The sequence below is a fragment of the Drosophila ananassae genome, chromosome 2L (genome assembly GCF_017639315.1).
Source record: "Drosophila ananassae strain 14024-0371.13 chromosome 2L, ASM1763931v2, whole genome shotgun sequence".
NCBI classification, from domain to species: Eukaryota; Metazoa; Arthropoda; class Insecta; order Diptera; family Drosophilidae; genus Drosophila; species Drosophila ananassae.
Window position 1 is genome coordinate 17,478,147 of NC_057927.1, and position 19,076 is coordinate 17,497,222.

Sequence of the window (19,076 nt, forward strand, 5' to 3'; positions counted from 1 at the left end):
TAAAAATTCAAAAGCGAATCGAGAGCCGCCGCATTGCTATTTCTATGAAATGGCGGCCACCTCCCCAACCACAGATACTACTCCCCGAAATTCCATCCTATATATTGCTTATTGTATTTATTTATCTCTTTGTCGTTGCCAGGGCCTGGAGCGCATGGTGGTCAATAGCGGTGCCCGAGCTCCTGGATCGCTGCCTACTGGAGTGGGCGATACCCTGGGTAAGGCTGGAGTTGGCGGGGCTCCTAGCTCCGAGACTGGAGTCGTGGTCACACCGCAGATGCGACATAAAATTGAAAAACTTGCACTCGAATTGCTGAAAATGGAAAACGAGAAATTTTCGATTCCGGCATTGAAATTGCTTTTGTCCTGCATGTATGTGGGTGAGTATTCAGGGAACAAAATAACAAAATAAAAACAAGCAGAAAAATAATAATACAAAGATCAAATAAGTGCGCACTCGGAGGGGAGAAAGAGAAATATTTTGTAATTTCATTTAATGCCGCATGGGCCGCGAAAGGGTTCGTATCGTTGCCAGAAAATGGCACAAAAGGACTTTTGGGGGAAAACCCAGAGACAATTGACTACGCTGTGGGATTGAGAATAGCAAGAGCTCCAAATTCTCAATTTCTAGAAGTCGAAAATTTAAAGAGACTCACATGAAAAGGACTGAAAAGGACACTTTGGTCGAGTGTGCTCTACGCCGCTCAAAATCCTTTATTTTTGCTGCCGGAGTGCGATTTCCATCACGCACTTTGTGTGTTTGCGGGTCAACAGTTTGGAGCTGATCATTATGGCCGTGAATGCATCGGCCCAGTGTGTCCTGTATGTCCTGTTTGTATCCTGCGCGTGTGTGTGTGCCCTTGCCAGCGAAAGGCTAATTGCTGCTGCCGACTAACATGCCACCGACTGTTGCTGCCGCTTTGGCCGCCCAGCGCGTATCTGCTCTGTCGCCGGCCAGCAATTATCCCTGTTGCTGTTATTAGCGCAATTCCAGGACAATTATTATCGTTTCGACTGTCCCCCGCACACTGACAAACAAACACAGGCCAGCTTCTGTCATGTGCTCATGGCTTTCATGCTAAAATGTTGGCTCCCTCGCGTTTGGGCGCACAAGTTCGCGTTTTGTGACATAAATTGGGTTCTATTCAAAACGCAAAATGCAAGGATATTTTAATCCTGACTTTTAAACAGAAATTCCATTTAATTTCAGTTTATCAGAAGTTTTAATACTCATTTCAATTAAATTTAAGGAACAGGAAAGAAGGTTAAAAATACAGAGGAGAATCTTACTTTTAATGAAGAGAAAAAACCAGAGCCTTATTTAACTTCCATTTAGATCCTTGTTTACTTCATTAGTCGTGGGTCTTGTTCAAAGCTTCACATATGCATATGAAAACCGCTTCGATACGGGTCAATCGTAATCCGCTCAGTCTCTTTCATTTAACAGTCCTAAGCCAATCGATTCCTTTACTTCGCCGGTTTTCCCTTCACAAGCAAAAAAAAAGTTAGAAAAACAGAATAGAACCCAAAGCCGTCAACCATTTTAAGGCTAGCAAAAAAAAAGGAGATATACCTTCCTTTTCCTTTTTTTCCCACATTTACCAACACGTTGCTATGACAGGGAGGAGATTCACAGGAAGGTGCATCTAACCGATGGCCATTTAACTTGCCTCCTCCCTTGGCAACACAGTCCTGGCCAGAAGCAGAAATTATGCAAGTCGCTCCACAAATATGTCGAAGAGTGTGCCAGCGGCGAAATGCATGTGGAGGTGGAGCAGTGCGTATTTGCCTTGCACTTTGTCAGTACGCAGGACTCCCGTTGCCGTAGCTTCCTTTTATTCCATGGCCACTGCACGCAAATCCTTTGAGAAATGTCAATGTTTGTGTAGCAGGCCATTCGCGGTGCTTACTTCGCCCACTAAATGGCGGCAACCGCCTCGATTTTTGGCCCTACCACACAAATCTCGAATATGGCAGCCAGGCGGGGTTCAGTTTTGGGCTTGGGACGAAACGAGCGCATCCTAGCGGAAGTTGCCCATTGCTGGTTACGCTTTTTTCCTCTTTTTCCGCTTGCTTGCTTTTTTAAAGCCTTCTGCGCTTCACGCGAAAATAAACAAAGGACCTCGTCGCCGAAAACACTACAGCTCCAGGGCCACCAAAAAAGGAATTGAAGGAAAGCTTAAAAAAGAAGTAGGATGCAAAAACCTGGGAAAGTCAAAAAGTATACATGTATTAGGGCTCAAAATATATACATATTTATGCCATGGCAATATTGGTTACTAGGTCCCCACATTAATTAGCAACTACTGATTTCTGAAGATCTTGTAGAAAATGTTCCTGCGTATAACCTGTTCAAGTTAATCTGTCAGCTGCTTAAGGTATATCCTTGCAACTTTTACTGTTGCTCTTTATTATTGTTTTTTTCAAACTACCCTTTCAGAGGGAATTATTATTTGTATAATAACACTATAGTGTGGATCCCAGTGATGCAAACATTTCTGACCCTATAAGGTATATAATTGTTGATCACACTATGGCTATATTTTGGCCATTTTTCATCTGATTCTTGAGCGGAATACCTTAAACGATTTGTGGATTGATTCTCCATTAATCTGCATCAAAATCTAACAACAAAATATTTTTTAGTTTTTTTGTAAAATTTTCTGGGGGATCCCCTTAAAAAATGGTAACAGCTATGGAGAGGGACAAAATGGCCCCCAGCGATGGCTATATCTTGGCCAATTTCCATCTGATTCTTGAGCGGAATACCTTAAACGATTTGTGGATTGATTCTCCACCAATCTGCATCAAAATCTTGGAACAAAATATTTTTTAGTTTTTTTGTAAAATTTTCTGGGGGATCCCCTTCAAAAATGGTAATGGCCATGGGGATGGAAAATATATCCTCAGTGCTGGCCATATCTTGACAATTTTCCATCTGATTCTTGAGCGGAATAGCTTAAACGATTTGTGGATTGATTCTCCATTAATCTGCATCAAAATCTAACAACAAAATATTTTTTAGTTTTTTTTGTAAAATTTTCTGGGGGATCCCCTTAAAAAATGGTAATAGCTATGGAGAAGGACAATATGGCCCAGCGATGGCTATATCTGGACAAACTTTCATCTGACTTTTGAGTGGAATACCTATTTTATATTTGTATATTGTGGTATAAGCTGCTCTGTGACTGCAAGGGTACATGAACTTCCGCTCCGTACAATGGTAGTATTGCTATCTTTTTTTTTTGAACTGTTTTTGTGGCGCGCATAATTGTGGCCTGTACTGTCTTTTTCTACCCATGCTACCATTATGATCCTTCGGTCACTTGGCCATACTTCATTCCAATTCAAAGCCCGCAACAACAATTCCGAAATAGGCAACACCCAGCCAAACAAACTGCCCGCAGGCCAATAGCCACGACCAACAATGTTAAGCTTCAAAACAAAGGCCAAAGCCAAAGTTGGCGCGGCCAAAAATCGTCTGAGCTGGTTTGATTCAAGGCAGAGTTGGGGTGGGGGATTTTGTAATGGGTGGTGGTAAGCCGGGAGGCAGCACTGCCATTGTATATAATTCGATGCCGCTAAACCTCACTAAGCAGCCGTGGCGCTCACTCACACAGCCGCCGCCTTTTTCGGTGGTCTCCTTGGACCGCCATCATTTTTCACCTGACCGAAGGTACGCACATTTGTTTGGTGACCTTCCCCGTTCCGGTTCCGGGTTTAATCGAACAACTCTAATCTATGGCTGTGGTCGACCTTGGAACCCGCTCAGCGCTCAACGCTTCCCCTTCCGCTCCATCTCTGACTTTTTTGTTAAGTTTTCAATGTGATGGCCATGAGAGAAAGTTTTCGAAACAGAATTGCTGGGGCTCCAAAAGCGTCAAGCTCTACCCGGTTCGAAAAATCCATAAAATTTAAATGCAAATTTATGTACGTGTGTGTCCTGGGGGATAACTGGGAAGGCAGGAGAGAGACAGAGAGAGAAGGGTGACAAGGCTGGCGTGTAAAGAACCGCAAGCATGTGGATAATGGCCATTGGCATGCGCCTTGAAGGCTGCCTTGTTAATTAGAAAGTTTCACTTTCTCCCTTTTGGTTTTGCAATTTTATTTGTTGCCAAGTGACTTACATATTTTTGGGTTTGTTTCCCTCTTTTTCTCTCGGCAGGTTCGTCCACGCAGCTGGAGAACACAGAGCTGTCGAACGGCATTGTCCAAGACGATCCGGAGATTATAGCACAGCAAAACGATAAAGTCGATATACTTTTGCATTGTATTAAATCATCGACTCGAGATGCCGCCTGGATTTATGGACAAGTGCTGTGCCAAATTATTCGTGATTTAGTGCCACCGAATGAAATATTGACGAAGGTCATAAAGGAGTTTCTGGCCATAAATCAACCGCACGGCGATGTTATTGCCATGATTGTATATCAGGTGAGTAGTGGCCAAAGATATCCCATGCCCATACCCATTTCCAGCCAACCAGCCATCCAGCCAAGCATCCAATCTAGCTCTTGCTACTCGTGCGTAGCCCGGACACCCACATATGAATGGATTCATGGGTAGGGTTCATTTTACGAGTCCAGGTTCGAGTTCAGGACCAGGTCCTGGTGCTCAGTCTCAGCCAGTGCCAGGAGACCGGAACGGAATGAGGCCAATGCAGCGCTAATGTTTGCCAGGACGGCCACAAGTCGAAAGGGTGAAATACTTGCCGCCAGCTGCCAACTGTCGAAGGTCTCCCCATCTACCTACCTCCCTACCATCCCGTCTTCCTGATCCTGATGGCAAGTTAGGGATGTGCGTGTGCGTCTGTGGAATTTTTGGCAGCTTGAAAATTAATGGAATTCATGGCTACAGCTTGGCCCCTGTCCAGCGGGGCAGGTACACTCGTACGAGTATGTGGGTCAATGTGAGGCGCCACCGACTGCGACCACTGTGGTGCCATAAAATTTTTTCATTAGGTTCAAGGTTGGCCTGTGGGTGCGGAGCGATGGGATGCGTGCATGGAAATTAATAAAAACAAGCTGGGCGCCCGGTGGGAGAGAGGCCGGATCTCTGGGATCCCAGAATCCCTGGATCCCGTAGCGGTACAATTTGCACTGTCATTTGCAGAGATTCCCAGGCTGCGGAATTTCATTAGCCAACTTTTTGCCACAAAGTATGCCGCTGCCGCTCTCGCTGCTGACTTTTGCGGCCCGCCGACGAGGCACCTTTTGAGCAAAGCAAAATAAAATTTAATTTCCGTATTGCCAACCTGGCAGGCAGGTTTATTTAAGCATTTCACTTGCACTCACTAACCCGTTTCACCACGTTTCTGTTTTTTTCCCCCGCCCGAAGGTCTTTAGGTCGGCCATCGACTCGTCGTACCTGCAGATGCTCCAGGACTGGCTGATCTGCACCCTGCCAACGTTCCTCGCCCAGCCGGAGCAGCAAGGTGTCTGGGGTCTCAGCGTCATCTTTTTATCCGCCTCCATAAATCTGCATTTGATTAAACTATTTCCGCTGGTGCTCGGTATCGGAGCAGCCAACTCAGCTGCAGCAACATTGGCAACGGCGGCCCCATTGCCGGGAACGCCCCAAAAATTGGGTCAACACGAAATTGCATTGTTCGTGACAGCTGCACAAGATTTCCATGCGAAATTGAGTGGCGAGCAGCGGCAGCGTTTCCGGGAGGCCTTCAGCAGCTACGAGCAGAGTCAAGTATATGGCAGCATGTTGCAACGCCTGTGATAGCGATATCCTGTAATCAACATCGAGCTGCCTGCCCGACTATTTGTCTTACGTTTAATTCAACTCGCAGCCAAGAAAAAAATATGTGCAGCGGATTAGGATTTGGCAGCGGCTAAGCTGGCTCCAAAGACAAGCGCAAGCGTGAATAACTAATTGCCCAGAGCTGAGGAGAAAGTTTAAGAGGCTGCCGGACATCCTTCGTCGTCCTTATCCCCCTGCACCGTCTTGTACTTTTAGTTCTTCGCTTTGGTCGCCCGAGCGGGCCAAAAGTTTTTTAATAGTTGGCGAATACAAAATTAATTTATGCTTTACATTATGTGTAACTAATATTTAAATTATTGCAAACGAATGTACCCCTTTCGCCCCTTCCTGCAATCCCTGAGCTGGACGAAAGTTTAACGAGGCCACCAGCGAACGACCCGCAATTAATTCCTGCGGCAACGCAGACTCTTCGACAAGAACCCCACAGGACACGGCAGGACAGGCAGCGGACGCGCACGGAAATTATGTTCTTGCCAGTTTTTGGTAAAGTTTATCATTTATTTATTATGACGCTCTATGCCTGGCAAACGAGAGAGGAGGAAACTTGGCCACAGGACGCTAGTGGGCATTAGTATGCGGCTTAACCAATTGCTGGCTAATTCTTAATCAAAATTACTTAAAAATTCCATTATGCAAGCAACCCTAACCCTTAACCTCTCACTTGTCTATTCCAATTGTAATCAAAATACTAATCGCATTGTTAAGCGGAATAAAATCACAAACTTAAAACATATACTTCATAGTGCGTTCTTATTTCTATAAATTTAACGAAATATTTGATTCAAAAAAATGCATAAAAGTTCTTTGCCAACTAACCAAGAAATTCGTTCTTGGATTGCCGATCTACATATATGCAAATCTTTTGGAACTTTTGAGCTTTTACCTGGTGGCACATGTACCGTGGCCATCTTAACAACAAAGCGCATTAAACTTGACAAAATGCTTCTTCCTTCAACTATCGAAGAAGTCCTGTGTGCGAAAAAAGTTTAACTTACTCGGCGATTGCTTGAATACCAGATGCCCTGAAAAGTATGCTAAGCTTTTTTCTTATTTTCTTATTTAATAAAAAGTAGTTTTGTTTTTTGCTTTAATATTAAAATTTTTATGTAGTTAGAAGGTAAACAATGGGAACCAAGTTTTTAATAAAAATTTATTTATTTTGAGGATTACAATTGATTAATTATATAATATGGAAAATATGGAGGATGGAAATTAGGTATTTATAAGAAGATCATCCATATTCACATTGAGAAGTTGATCTGTTGCTTCAAAGTGAGTTTTAGTTGACCTTTCAGGCTGCAGGATAACCCCTATAGGGTATGGAAATCCATTCGAGCATTGCCTTTTGCCGCCTGCGTGTGCTTGTATACGAAAATAGACAGATAAACTTGAGTTTCGAGCTGTGTGCGTGGCAAAGGATGCAGGAGGGCTTTGTGTGTGCAGGCAAAGCTTGCCGGAAATTTGCCGGTTCAACGCGAAACGACAAAAAGCCGGTGGAAAAAAGGAAGTTACAGCACACACCGAAATGAACTGTGCAAAGCTGTTCAAAGTTGTTTTTCTGTTTTGGCGCGACCGCATTATGCAATCGAGCAAAACGCGGTGGGTGTGCCCCCGTGTCTATCTCTCTCTTTTTGTCTTCCTGCCTCGCTCGATGGGCTCTCCCACTCTGGCGCTCTGATTCAGTGTCAAGACAATGTGCCCATTGTCGCCATTATGCCGCACGCCAAGAGGCAATTTGGCCAATGCCTTGGCCATAAACTGCAACATTTCGGCTATCAGCATTTGGTTACGCTTCATTTGGCCAAACAACCGTAGCGGCGGCAGCACAGATTGTGGCTGCCTCACCGCCCACCATCCCCGCCCTCTCAGGCTTCCAGCGGCATACTATTGACCGGACCAGGAGCCGAAGATTGGGCGCAGGTGGACCGCGACAGCAAGTATTCGACCCGTTGGCCAACTGCTGCCCTGACCTACGCAGCCCGAATGGCGAACGGTAGACTCTGAATCCAGAGCACTGAGCCGGGAACAGTGGAAGCGAAACACTGAGCTCAGAGCACGGCTTCCGGGTTTCGTTCTCTTCCGCTGTTAACTTTCAAACTCACCACGATTCGGAGTGTTCTCTTCTGGGGTTGCTCTCTTAAAAGAAGAGTCCTTTCAATATTCTCTTGGTTTCGTGGACTAGGTCAGTAGTGTAACAGTCCTGATTCCATTCGGTTCCCTGCCAACAGAGCTAGCTTTTTTTTATGCCAGGATAAGCAGCAATTTCTTAATACTCAGATGGCTTTAAAGCCGGATAGGGCGGGAGGAGGGGAGGCAGGGGAGGCTGCCAGCGACAATTGTTACACTCACAGTTATGATTATTGTTATTATGATAATGTCAGCAGCAGTCGCAGCAGCAGGAACAGCTTTAGCGTTATTGTTCGGCCATTGGCCTGGCCAGATGCGGAATGCGAACGGAAAAGCCAAACAAGTAGCGACTCCCTTTTATGGCATCATTTGTTTCCTAGGCTTGTTTTGGCATCCTGCCGAATCGATCTATTGATTTCCCCGGCTTATTCACAAGAAAACACGAAGCCCAGTCGACAGGTGTCTTTCTTGTGCCCATCTCTGCCGGCTCTGGCTTCTCCGAGCACTCAGCGTGGCTCATTTGAAATTTTGATTACGTTGCCAACGCGTCGAAGAGGAACCTGTCAGCGACTGATACGCATTAATTACGTTACCTGGTGTAAAAAGCCACGCCTCGACGCTAGCGGGGCCGCTTATTAAAATTGAATAAATTATGCAAAAGTGTGCGTGGCAGTCACGGCTCCTGCAAGCGGAATGGCTCCGATACTGGCATCCTCGGTGTCGATCCGCAAAGTGGACGCAGCATAATTAATTCTGGCCAATTGCCGGCGCAGAGCCTTGGAGAGCGCAAATACAATCAACATCTTGAGCCTCCTGCCAAAGTCAGGGCTTCACAGTCTCTTGGAGCTGACTCCAAGGTGGACTCTTTCCAAAAGCTTTAGAGATGCCAGAAAAAATCAAGTTAAAAGACCACTATTAGCACATTCCTCCCAGTTGATACCTTTACAATAATGACTACGACGATACCGGAGTATGAGAAAAATAATAGTATATTTGTTGTCCGTATTCAGTTTTCCTTATCCTGTTGCTTTACTTTTTGTAGACAAGATAATCCCAATCTAGCTGTAGCATCGTTTTAAAAACGTAATATTCAGTGTATGTAGGTGTCACTTTATATTCTTATTTGCAATTACAAGCTCCCAAAAATCCAAAAAATTCTATCGAAATTTTGGATTTATGGAAACATTCTCTCAATTTCAATTTGGGGCTTTAAAATAAGGCTGAAGGATTACAAATATAACTCACAAAGTTTTACGACCCTCTTTATTAAAATCACTTAATTATTCATATTTTCAATAAATAAATAAGACAAGAAAGATGCCCAAATCCAATTGCAATCAATGGCTTATGGACATGCCCAGGTTGCCTGACATTCGGTTGACAGAAGACACTATTTCACAATTTAAAAATATAAAATTCACACTCGTATCTCGTTTTCAGCTTAAAGATAAATATTTGAAACAATATTTAAAAGCTTGTTCGGTCTTAAAATATACAGGATAGTATTAAAATCAATCCCTTAAAAAAAAATTAAAAAGTCATTTCTGGTTAACTTGAGGATGGTATCAGAGCAGTTTGTCAATTGGTTGACAGAGGACACCATTCCACCCCCGGGAGGGGAGATGATGAAGGCCGCAGGGGGGGACTTTAGAATAAATGAATGCCCAAGTGGCTCTGGAAATGAATGAAAGTACGAGTGATTGCACAAATGCAGCAGACAGATCTCGCCAATATATCGGTGGCAGCGCGAATATTCGACAAGTATTTCAATTTCATGTTTCACGCGTCACTAAATGCCCATTTAAATGCCAGCGGCTGCATTTGCATGCATTTTTGATTTTGACAATAGTTTGGCCAATTGCCTCAATAGCCGCAGGCTGACAGCTGACTGTTTTGTTAACTCCGTTCAATGCAAATCAAACAGGCCAAATTGTGGGTGTGGCTTTTGTTAATTCTTTAATGGGTTTACTATATACATACATTTACACACACAAATAACAAATAACATGGTTAACAATATGCCGAGGGAGTTTGTAATATATATTTCAATCTGTGCTCTTATTTATGTCGTAATACTCATTTTCCGATTCGAGTACAGAGAATCGCGTTGCACTTAATTTATACACATACATTTAATTTAATTGCTATATACAAAAGTATTAAGTATTTAAGTTTAGAAATTCGAAGGGTTAAGCTTCATTCTTCAGCTGTGATGTAAGATTGGTCCTTTTTGGTCCTTTGTCCAGATACATGCACTGGATCCTGCCGAGGGAGATTCAGCGGAGATGATGAAGGCTATTCCTGTGGTCACCTATCGGTCAATCGCAATCCTCTGCCTTCGATTTATCCTTAGAGTCCTGTGGTGGAGGTCCTGGCGCAGGACGTCTTGCGTGGAGGCGGCAAATCAGATGTGTAGTTCTGATATCGTGACGAACAGTTAATGGCCTGCCGGAACAGAATGAAAGAAATTGAGATCGAGCGGGAAATATGTGGAAATAGGAAGAATTTGGCGCGAAGAGTACATCGAATACTGATGGCCCTGTGAGTTCACAGTTTGGGCCACAATATTTGATTAATGATGGGTTTGATGCAGAGCACAAGGTGGAATGGGACATGGGAAATGGGGCGAAAGCTATTCCCTTGTCAAGGCCTCCGGCTGCGATTGTTGCCGTCGCTTTGCATTTGAATGATTAGATTTGATTCAATATTCAATTATTAAAGTGGTTTGAGGTGTTGAAATGCCGGCAGACAAACTGAGCCTAGCCCAGTCGCCTGGCAACCGACTGAGCCCGGATTGGGATTGGGAATCAGGACTGGGACTGGGATCAGCCCCTTATTGTGGGTGACAGTTTGCATATAAATGATTTATGAATTTGCGCTTTGATTGAACTGCCTGAAATTGTTGATTAGTGCCTCGTCATGGAGACAACAACAACAACATCACAAGCAGCAAACACAGAAGCTCTCAGCTCGGAACTCCATTACTCCGTGGGTAGCCGGGCTCTGGGGGAAAGGAATTACAGCTTTATGGTCTTTGGGCTCCAAGGTGTGCTTTGCCTTCCCATTGTCTGAATGTGGCTCATTATTTGATTATATTTACTAACAAAATACATAGGAATTCCTTTGAAAATGGTAAATCATTCTTTAAAACAAGGAGACAACCTGATTAAATTCATGCGATAATAAAAGTCTTTAAAGATTTAAGATTTTTGGTAAAATTGTACCAAAACTGTTCTACAGTAAGAGAGAAATTATTAAAAATTAAGTTGAACAAAAACAAAAAATGCTATTTCTTACACTTATACATGTTTAGTGGATTTCTCTGAACTCACGTCCTGTTGTCCTGTCCACATGCTAGATCTCTTGGATTGTAAGCTCTATGTTTATGGAATGGATGTGGAATTAAAGCGAGATGAGGGAAAAAAGGTAAAAATGAATAAATCGACAAATTTGACCAATCGACAGGGTCAGGTAGATGGCCTATTAATCAGGACCACATTGGTTTCAGAGGATATGGATAAACATCCTTGGAACACATTCCAGATACAACAAAATGGTAAAACATAAAAAACACAATACGAAAAACATCCACCGCGGCAATTTAATTAACGTAATTAATCTAATTTAATGACTTGACAAACACATCAATTAGCGAAAGGCAAACCAAGACCAAACCAGTCCATGGCTGGTTCCTTGGCCAGGAACACAATTTATATGCAAAGTGCCAAAAGCTTTGCACAAAATAGGAAATTTTCCTCGAACCGCGAACTCACGTACCGCAGCGGCAACAGAGCCGGCAACAAAACAAATTAAAATATTAAAATTAAGCCACAAAATGATTGAAAGGAAATGTTGTTCGGGAAAAGTAAAACTCGCCGTCTTCGCCATCGATGCCTGATGTCTCTGGGCTTGCCCCGACCGCTGCTTTCTTAGCTGTTTGTGTCTGTTTGTCCCTAAAGTAATTAAAAGTAAGTAAAGCAAAATCACCCCAAGAACTGGCTGGGAGAAGGGTGAGGGGCAATCCAGGGCGGTGGCTGGGCTGAGGCTGTCGGCGTGGGGGCGTGTCTGTCCAGTGATTTGCGTCTAGTGGCCGCAACGTTTTTTGTGTTTATGCAAATGGCCACTGACCAAAGGAATTAATGCGTCCCGAAAGTGAGTTGAATTGGAATGAGCCGACCGGAGCAGCCAGCGACTAACCGTCCGTCCGTCAGTCAGACCTTCTATTCTTGTGGGCGGAATGTCGGCGGATGCCAACGACCATCAATGTATTTACATGGAATGCTATAAAAAGGCCCAAAATAAAGAACTGAAAGTCTTCACTTTCCTTTTGTGTCAGTGCGTTGCTAATTTGGGCATATCTTTAAATAAAATGCCCTGAAACAGTCCAATTAATAGAAATCTTTAAGCGCGGAGTTCTCTTTAGTGCATGTGCTTAAATATTTCATAAATATTTTATAAATATCTGACAACGCCTCGTAGCACACTTTAATGCACTTCATTAAACCAACAAGACAAACGATTTTATACACATTCAATAATGGAAATATTTATTTGGCCAACTCGCCAGAGTCAGAGCCAGAACCAGAGCCAGATCAAGATCCGGCAGATTAAAAAGATACACATAGCCCTGTGCCATTATGCACAGCAGCTGCCATTTGTCTATGGATTGGATAATGCCCTGTTGTCGGGCTATATAAATAGAGATGGACGGTCGGCTGATGATCTCGTTGAGCCAATTTGATGGGCCTGCTTGGAATGAAATTTTTGTGTAAATTTTACCTATTTATATCGTAAATATAAATTTTGATGCCGATGCTGCGATTGAATCCAAACTGAACTCGACCCACGCGGCGTATGCGCGTTTTTGGCACTTAACTCATTAAAACGGCCGCCGGCTCCCCGAAAATTATTGGAATAACACGTTCAGACATTTTTTCTATTTCTCTTTTCAATTTTTTAGCTTTTTCTCCTTCCATCCGAAATTATCGTAAATTATTTAATTGGATTGCAGGTTTTTGATTTGAAATGGAAATATTCCCGCATTTAAAATCTCATTAGAAATGAAAATGGTAATGCGGTTGAGCGGAAATGAGCGTGTATTTTGGAAGCTTATATTGGCACGACGGATTCCATATTGGAAAAAAACATTAAACTGGTATAGTTTTGGTTTGGAGGCTTTTCTGTTTGTCACTCAATAAATCAATATGAAAATGGACTGGCCTGGATGCATGGAAAGCCCTCAAAAAATTATGACAAATAAAACGAGATGGTCAAAAATAAAATTCAGGCGAAAACAATGCTCTGAAAATGTTACAACCGACATTGGCAGCAGTCGAATCGTCGATATATTGACCGAGCACTCGGTTTCCAGGCATTGGAGAGCCCTTCAGGTGGCCACTCGTAAGCCACCACCAACCCACTCACCTTGTAGAAGGCCTTCCGGAAATTGTCGGAGAGGAAGGCGTAGAGAAGCGGATTGATGCAGGAACTGCTGTAGGCCAGGGTCTGGGCACTGATTTGCAGGATGACTTTGAACAGGGTATCGGCCTGGTACAGATTAAGTGCCTTCAGCAGTAAAATCAACTGGGATGAATTGGAGATAAAATTGGTTACAAAAATATACTTTCATAGGAAATTACTCACCTGAACTGGAAGCCAAAGAGAGGCAAAGGCGATGACCACTACGACGACCAGGCGGGTGACCCGCTTGCGACCTCGCTGCGACTCCTTGGACATGCGAACCCCGCTGCCCTGGTGCCACAGGCGCATTATCATACGAACGTACAGCCCACTGATGATCATCAGCGGCAGCAGGTAGGAGCTGACGAAGAAGGATATCTGGAAGGAGCGTGGGCTAAGCAGCTCGTTGCCTGCATCGAAGGTGCACAGGACATAGGTGATATTCGTCTTGTTGTCATACGATACCTGTCGAAAATCGACGGAGAAATGTATTAGCTCGGAGGTGGATGTGTGTGAGGTGGAAATCGAATATCGCGCATACGTCATGTAGGTTGTGACAGTTGCATGGCAGCAAAGCAACGTCAGACAGTTAACAGCCAGACATCGTAAATAAAACTAAACTGTCATCCGAATAGTTCCAACTCGCAATCTCACTTTGTTTCCCTGTCGCTGACATTTGCCTGACAAATTGTTCAGTTGGAGTTTGTGTGGTGGAGCGGGTTACCAGGGAGCGGGACTCGGATTGGGTTTTTGGTCTATTGGCTAGACGAGACTAGGCTGCTGACGCTGACGGAGAGTCATAAACTGGCCTGGCGTATCGTAAAAATATTTTGCAGCCTTTGTTTACAATTTTGTTTACAATCTCCGCCGCACTTGCCCGCCCATCGCTCTTTCGTCCGGTGCAGCGGTAGGCGTTTGCGAAAGTCGTATTTAAAAAATCTTCTCGTTAATGCCGAAAATGCTTACAAAAATGTTTGTTTATTACCCTCGACTGTTTTCATTGCACTGAACGCGATATTGGCCCCACAAATTGAGTTCGATGGATCTGCGCATCGTCAAGTGGCCAAGGCCGACGTGGTAGTAGACAAATCATCGCCCTTGCCCGAGTCTGAACTACCAGCTTCTTCGCCGAAAACCAAATCTAATGAGGTAATAGACTTGACATGTTCTTAATGCATAGCCCCTTGTTTTTATTTGGGGCTTCAGAGATCTGAGTTTTTCGAGAGCAGCGAACAGCTGTCAATCAATGCCATGACCTGGATATCTGCTATTCTGGTTACGCGGACCGACATATGTGTTTATGATTATTAGATATCGATTTCTAATAAAAAGATAATGGCAGACCAGCACTCTGAAACCGAAATCCCCACTACCTGAGTGTCTGTGTGTGTGGGGGGAGGGCGGGAGCTTGTGCCAGGCAATGTAATATGGAAATAATTAATAGCAAACTGTTAATTAACATGTTGATCAAACATGACTTAATTATGCCTTTTTATCGCGTATGTTTCTCTGTATTTGTTCACGCACACAGCTTAGCGTACGTGGGTGTGTGTCTGTGTGATAACAAAGCATTCAATTTGGACCTATATTTTTCCAGCTTAATCCTTAGACAAAGCAAAGCAAACACATAAGCAAACAATAATGCGACCCGTCGGGGCTCTCCCCCACGTAAACAAAGCAAACAAAACAAGTCCGAAAAAAGAACGAAGCGTGACACGCCATTTAATAAAATATTAGATTACAATAACAAGAAGGGGCCAATGGGCAACCAATGGGCCATCTCGCAGATAAAATAGCTCATCATTTAATTAGTCCCTGGTGAGGAGAACACCAGTAAATGTCGTACTTTGAGGGATTCGGCCTGGTCCAATGACAAAAGCTCCTTTTGGTGACGTCAAGGAGAAAATTAGTCTACGCTGAGTGTAAGCCGTAAACAGGTAATTAATGACAATAATTATCGCCCGCCGACTGACGTGAAGCGATCCTGGCCTATTTGACCAGAATGTCTAAAAATGATTCCGCCAATTATTCGGCAATTAGCTCGTTTTTCGCACCTTCCGCCTTGATCATAAAAGCTCACTGTGTAGCGTGAAAGAAATGCGCACTGTGGTCAGCAGTCAGTAGTATTTAAAATTCACTTCCAAGGTCACGACTCGCGACCCGCCGAGACATTTATCATCCGCCCCGTAGACCCGAAGTTTGGAAGTGCAAAGTTCGCATAATGACCACTTGTTATGAGTTGCAATGATTTATGTGCCTTTGAACGGTGGACTTTACCAAGAAACAGTTTCAAATTGGCCAAAATAGAATAGAGGCCAAAACCAGGGGCAGAAGATTGGGGAGCGGTGGGAGCTCGGATCTCTACGCCAGTTGGCAAGTGTTTCTCGCTGGCTATCTGCTATATAATTAAAAATTTATGAATTCAAAATAGCAAATTAGTAACAAAAACAAATCGGGCGCCGCGCATCTAGCAAAATTTTCAATATAAACACAAAACAGAAAACAAGATAAAAAGCAAAGAAACTTTAATAGAAGCACGTTGAAGGCAAATGATTTGTATCAGGATCAGTAAAGAGGAGCTGGGGAGGAGGTACGGAGGGATCAGTTCACCTTTGGATTACGATCAAGAGCTAGAAGCAGACTATCTATCTATAGAATCCGCCCGAAAGTATTGACGTGCCAGTTCGGCCAGTTTGGCCAGTTCGGGGAATCTAACGAGGTGACGATGATGGAAAGCAATAAATTTGCCTGGCCCGTGTTCTTCACAGCAAATTTAGACCCAGCAGGCAGCCGAACGATAACCGCCCTCCCACCTTCAACCGCCCACTTTTGACCCCGCCTGCCATGCCCACTTACCACCATGTCGTTGACGAAGCCCACTGGTGTCGAGACGACCAGTATGACCGCCCAAAGGGTCACGATGGCGATCATGGTGATGTTCTCCGTCCGCATCATCCGCGATCGAATGGGATGGACCACTGCCAGAAACCGGTCGATGGACATCAGCACCAAGGTGTAGATCGAGGCAAAGGCCGTCACCACGATCAGGTACTGGACACTGCGGCACCAGAACAGGCCAAAGGGCCAGACCTTGGTCACGTAGTCGGTGGCGGTGAAGGGAATGCAGAAGATGACGAACAGCAGATCGGCCACCGCCAGGTTAACGATCATCAGGTTGGTGGTGGAGCGCATGTTCTTGTTGAAGACCACCACCAGGATGACCAGTAGGTTGCCGAAGAATCCTGTCAAGGCGATAATTCCAAAGAAGAACGGCACCAGCCAGATAAGGGTGCCCTCGATGGCCTGACGCTCCTCTTCGGAGAAGAAGGACGTGAAGTTGTCGTCGTAGGTGGCCATGGTGGCCAGTAGCTCAGAGGTTGCCAGCGTTGTGTTGTCCATTTTGTTATTACTTTATGCTTGTTTTTTATTGTTGAGAGTTATTTTTCCTTCGGTTACATTTCATTTGATTTCAAATTTTTCCGCTCACAGTTCATTGAACTCGAATAACGAAATTCCAATTATGGCGGCGGCCAGAAACAAAAATTCAATTATCATGCGCAATATTACGACGACACCGGGGAGCTGAAGCCTCCATGGACTTGGCCGGAACTGTGCGGGGGCAAAAGCAATTTGGCCTCCGCATCCATCGAACAGGGGGCAAGCGATAACGGTAATTGTGGCCAGGTAAGACAATAATAAAAGGACACTCTGTGAGGACGTGGGAAAGGAAAGGAAACCAAAACGAAAGGCACGTGCAAATCGGTGTCGGCGCCGACGCAACCAAACTGTTTCGTGTCACACCCTTCGAACAAGGACACTCTACACGGACACACACGTACACACTGATACACCGTTCTACCGTTATACCGATATGCCGTTATTGGAATCCCCCAATCCTTGAGGACATGTCGCTGCACCTACACCATAAATTCAATATGATGTCTTCCTTTCGCTTGGCTCGGTTTTGCTTCGGTTCTGTTTACGTTTCTCAGTTTTTATTTGCAAACGGATGGCAACATTTTTATGTTGTTGTTTTTCGGAATTTTTTGTGGGGCACAATTATAATGACTTTTGTTTTAGCAACTGGTCTTGTAGCTTAACTTGCTGGTAGCCTTCTTGTTTAGGACTAGTCTTTCGCTCTTGTTTCTATTTGGTTTTTGGCCAAATCGAAAAATCCAAACTGCACACGTTCGATTCCAGCGCCCAACTGATTGCTGGCTGAGCTCGCAGATGACTATGTCGATGCCGCTGGCAGAAGCAGAAGCAGAACCAGCAGATACGCTAGCGCCAGCGCCAGAGGCACGGCAGCGACGCCAGCCTTCCCACCAAGAATAATAGCAACAATGGCAACTACAATAACAACAACGGGCGCCGGCGGTTGCTCGGTGCGTGAGAGTGGAGCACGGGGTGGCCGCCGCCGACATTGTTCCGCCTCCTCATCGTCAAGTTGTCGCCTCTGGTTGGAATGTTTGCGTTTGCTCCCGAGAAGGGGCAGCAACTGGAGCAACATCCAAACAGCAATTGTCGGGCAATCACTACTGGTGCTGGGTTCTGGGTTTCCTCCCGCTGGCATCCACAGCCATTGTGCTGCACAGCTGGATGTCCTTGCCACTGCCGGCAGCGCCGGCGCCCGCGTCGGCGTCACAGCCGGCTCCTCTGCCCGTCCAGCTTTAGTACTTTGCTTAATTTCTCTGATTAACTGCCAGTCGGCGGGAGAAAAAAAGCAAACAAAAAGCAAACCGGCACGCGCCCATGTGCACACGCCCCCAAAAAGCAATTGCCCGCCGCCCGTCGGCTCTTATCGCTCGCTTGCGGATGTGGGTGGAAATGGGCGGCTGGTGGTTTTCGGCCAGAGAGGTGGTACGGCCCATGAGAGACCGACTGGCATAACATCATTCACACCTTTTGACGGCCTGTGTCAGAACGTTATGTAACCGCAGCCGGCAGTTTTAGGAGGATTTCCAGAGTCTTGGCCTAGCCAAAGGCCCCATTTACATGTTTTTTATTGCCGCTGCCGACGCAGTCGTAGCAATACACTCACCTGTCACCTGCAGACCCCAATGCGGCGCTGTGGCAGCGATGTCAACGCTGGCGTCGCCGGCAACAGCAACAGCAGCGGCAGCAGCAGCAGCTGTGGCCCATCAAATCTGCGGCGGGCTGTCTCTCGACATTTGTTCCGGCTGATGTCCCGGCGTCCTGATGTGGGCCATGGCTCACTGCCCGCCTGACGAGGACGTCGACATCCTGATGAGATTAAAAGCGAATTAACCGCCATGAACAACAACAAAAATGCCAGCTTCCGAACAAAAATAAACGAAGACGGTAAAAAGCAAAAAGCCCTGCCGGAATTATGTTTATTTAACGCGAAGCATTCCGGATTTAATGAAGTCTTTAATTCTTAATGCAAGTTCATAGCCTATTAAAATGGCTTTCGAAGCGAAGAAGTGTTCAGTTTACAGAGGGAAGAAAAAATTCAAATTAAATGAATAAATTGTCATCAAGTTTGATTATTTTAATATTCATTGGCTTTATCCATAAGTGGCCTTGTCTGTATTTTGCATCAATTGTATAGACTTAAAAAAATACTTGTATTTGTTGGGAAAATGTTATGTTATCTCCATCATTCCTTGGCTTCTGTGGCGACATGGCCAAAATTAAAAGCATTCTTTCAGGCGTCTGAATATATGCCAGACAGACAGAAAAGCCAGAAATGGATG

The 19,076-nt window shown here is 44.7% G+C and overlaps 2 protein-coding genes across 4 annotated transcripts in view; one reads left to right on the forward strand and one right to left on the reverse strand.

The window, feature by feature from the left end:
- LOC6501358 overlaps window positions 1-6,505 on the forward strand; it is a 38,785-nt gene extending 32,280 nt beyond the window's left edge. For both annotated transcript variants that reach the window (XM_001955029.4, XM_032452522.2), the window contains exons 27-29: window positions 143-380; window positions 4,166-4,434; window positions 5,338-6,505. In XM_001955029.4, the coding sequence (XP_001955065.3) occupies window positions 143-380; window positions 4,166-4,434; window positions 5,338-5,730 (900 nt within the window). In that variant the 3' untranslated portion in view covers window positions 5,731-6,505. The remainder of the gene's footprint in view (window positions 1-142; window positions 381-4,165; window positions 4,435-5,337) is intronic.
- Window positions 6,506-9,957: 3,452 nt separating this feature from the next.
- Window positions 9,958-17,621, reverse strand: LOC6499228 (allatostatin-A receptor). 2 transcript variants are annotated; one of them, XM_001955030.4, is made up of 4 exons: window positions 16,216-17,618; window positions 13,543-13,824; window positions 13,324-13,482; window positions 9,958-10,344 (listed from the first exon to the last, which is right to left on the reverse strand). In XM_001955030.4, exons 1-4 carry the CDS (start codon window positions 16,756-16,758, stop codon window positions 10,249-10,251), a joined length of 1,080 nt encoding a protein of 359 aa, XP_001955066.1. In that variant the 5' UTR covers window positions 16,759-17,618; the 3' UTR covers window positions 9,958-10,248. The 2 variants fall into 2 exon arrangements, with proteins under 2 accessions (XP_001955066.1, XP_044571252.1); XM_044715317.1 differs by lacking the exon at window positions 9,958-10,344 and adding an exon at window positions 11,164-11,276 and having other exon boundaries at window positions 16,216-17,621.
- Between the last annotated feature and the right edge of the window lie 1,455 nt (window positions 17,622-19,076).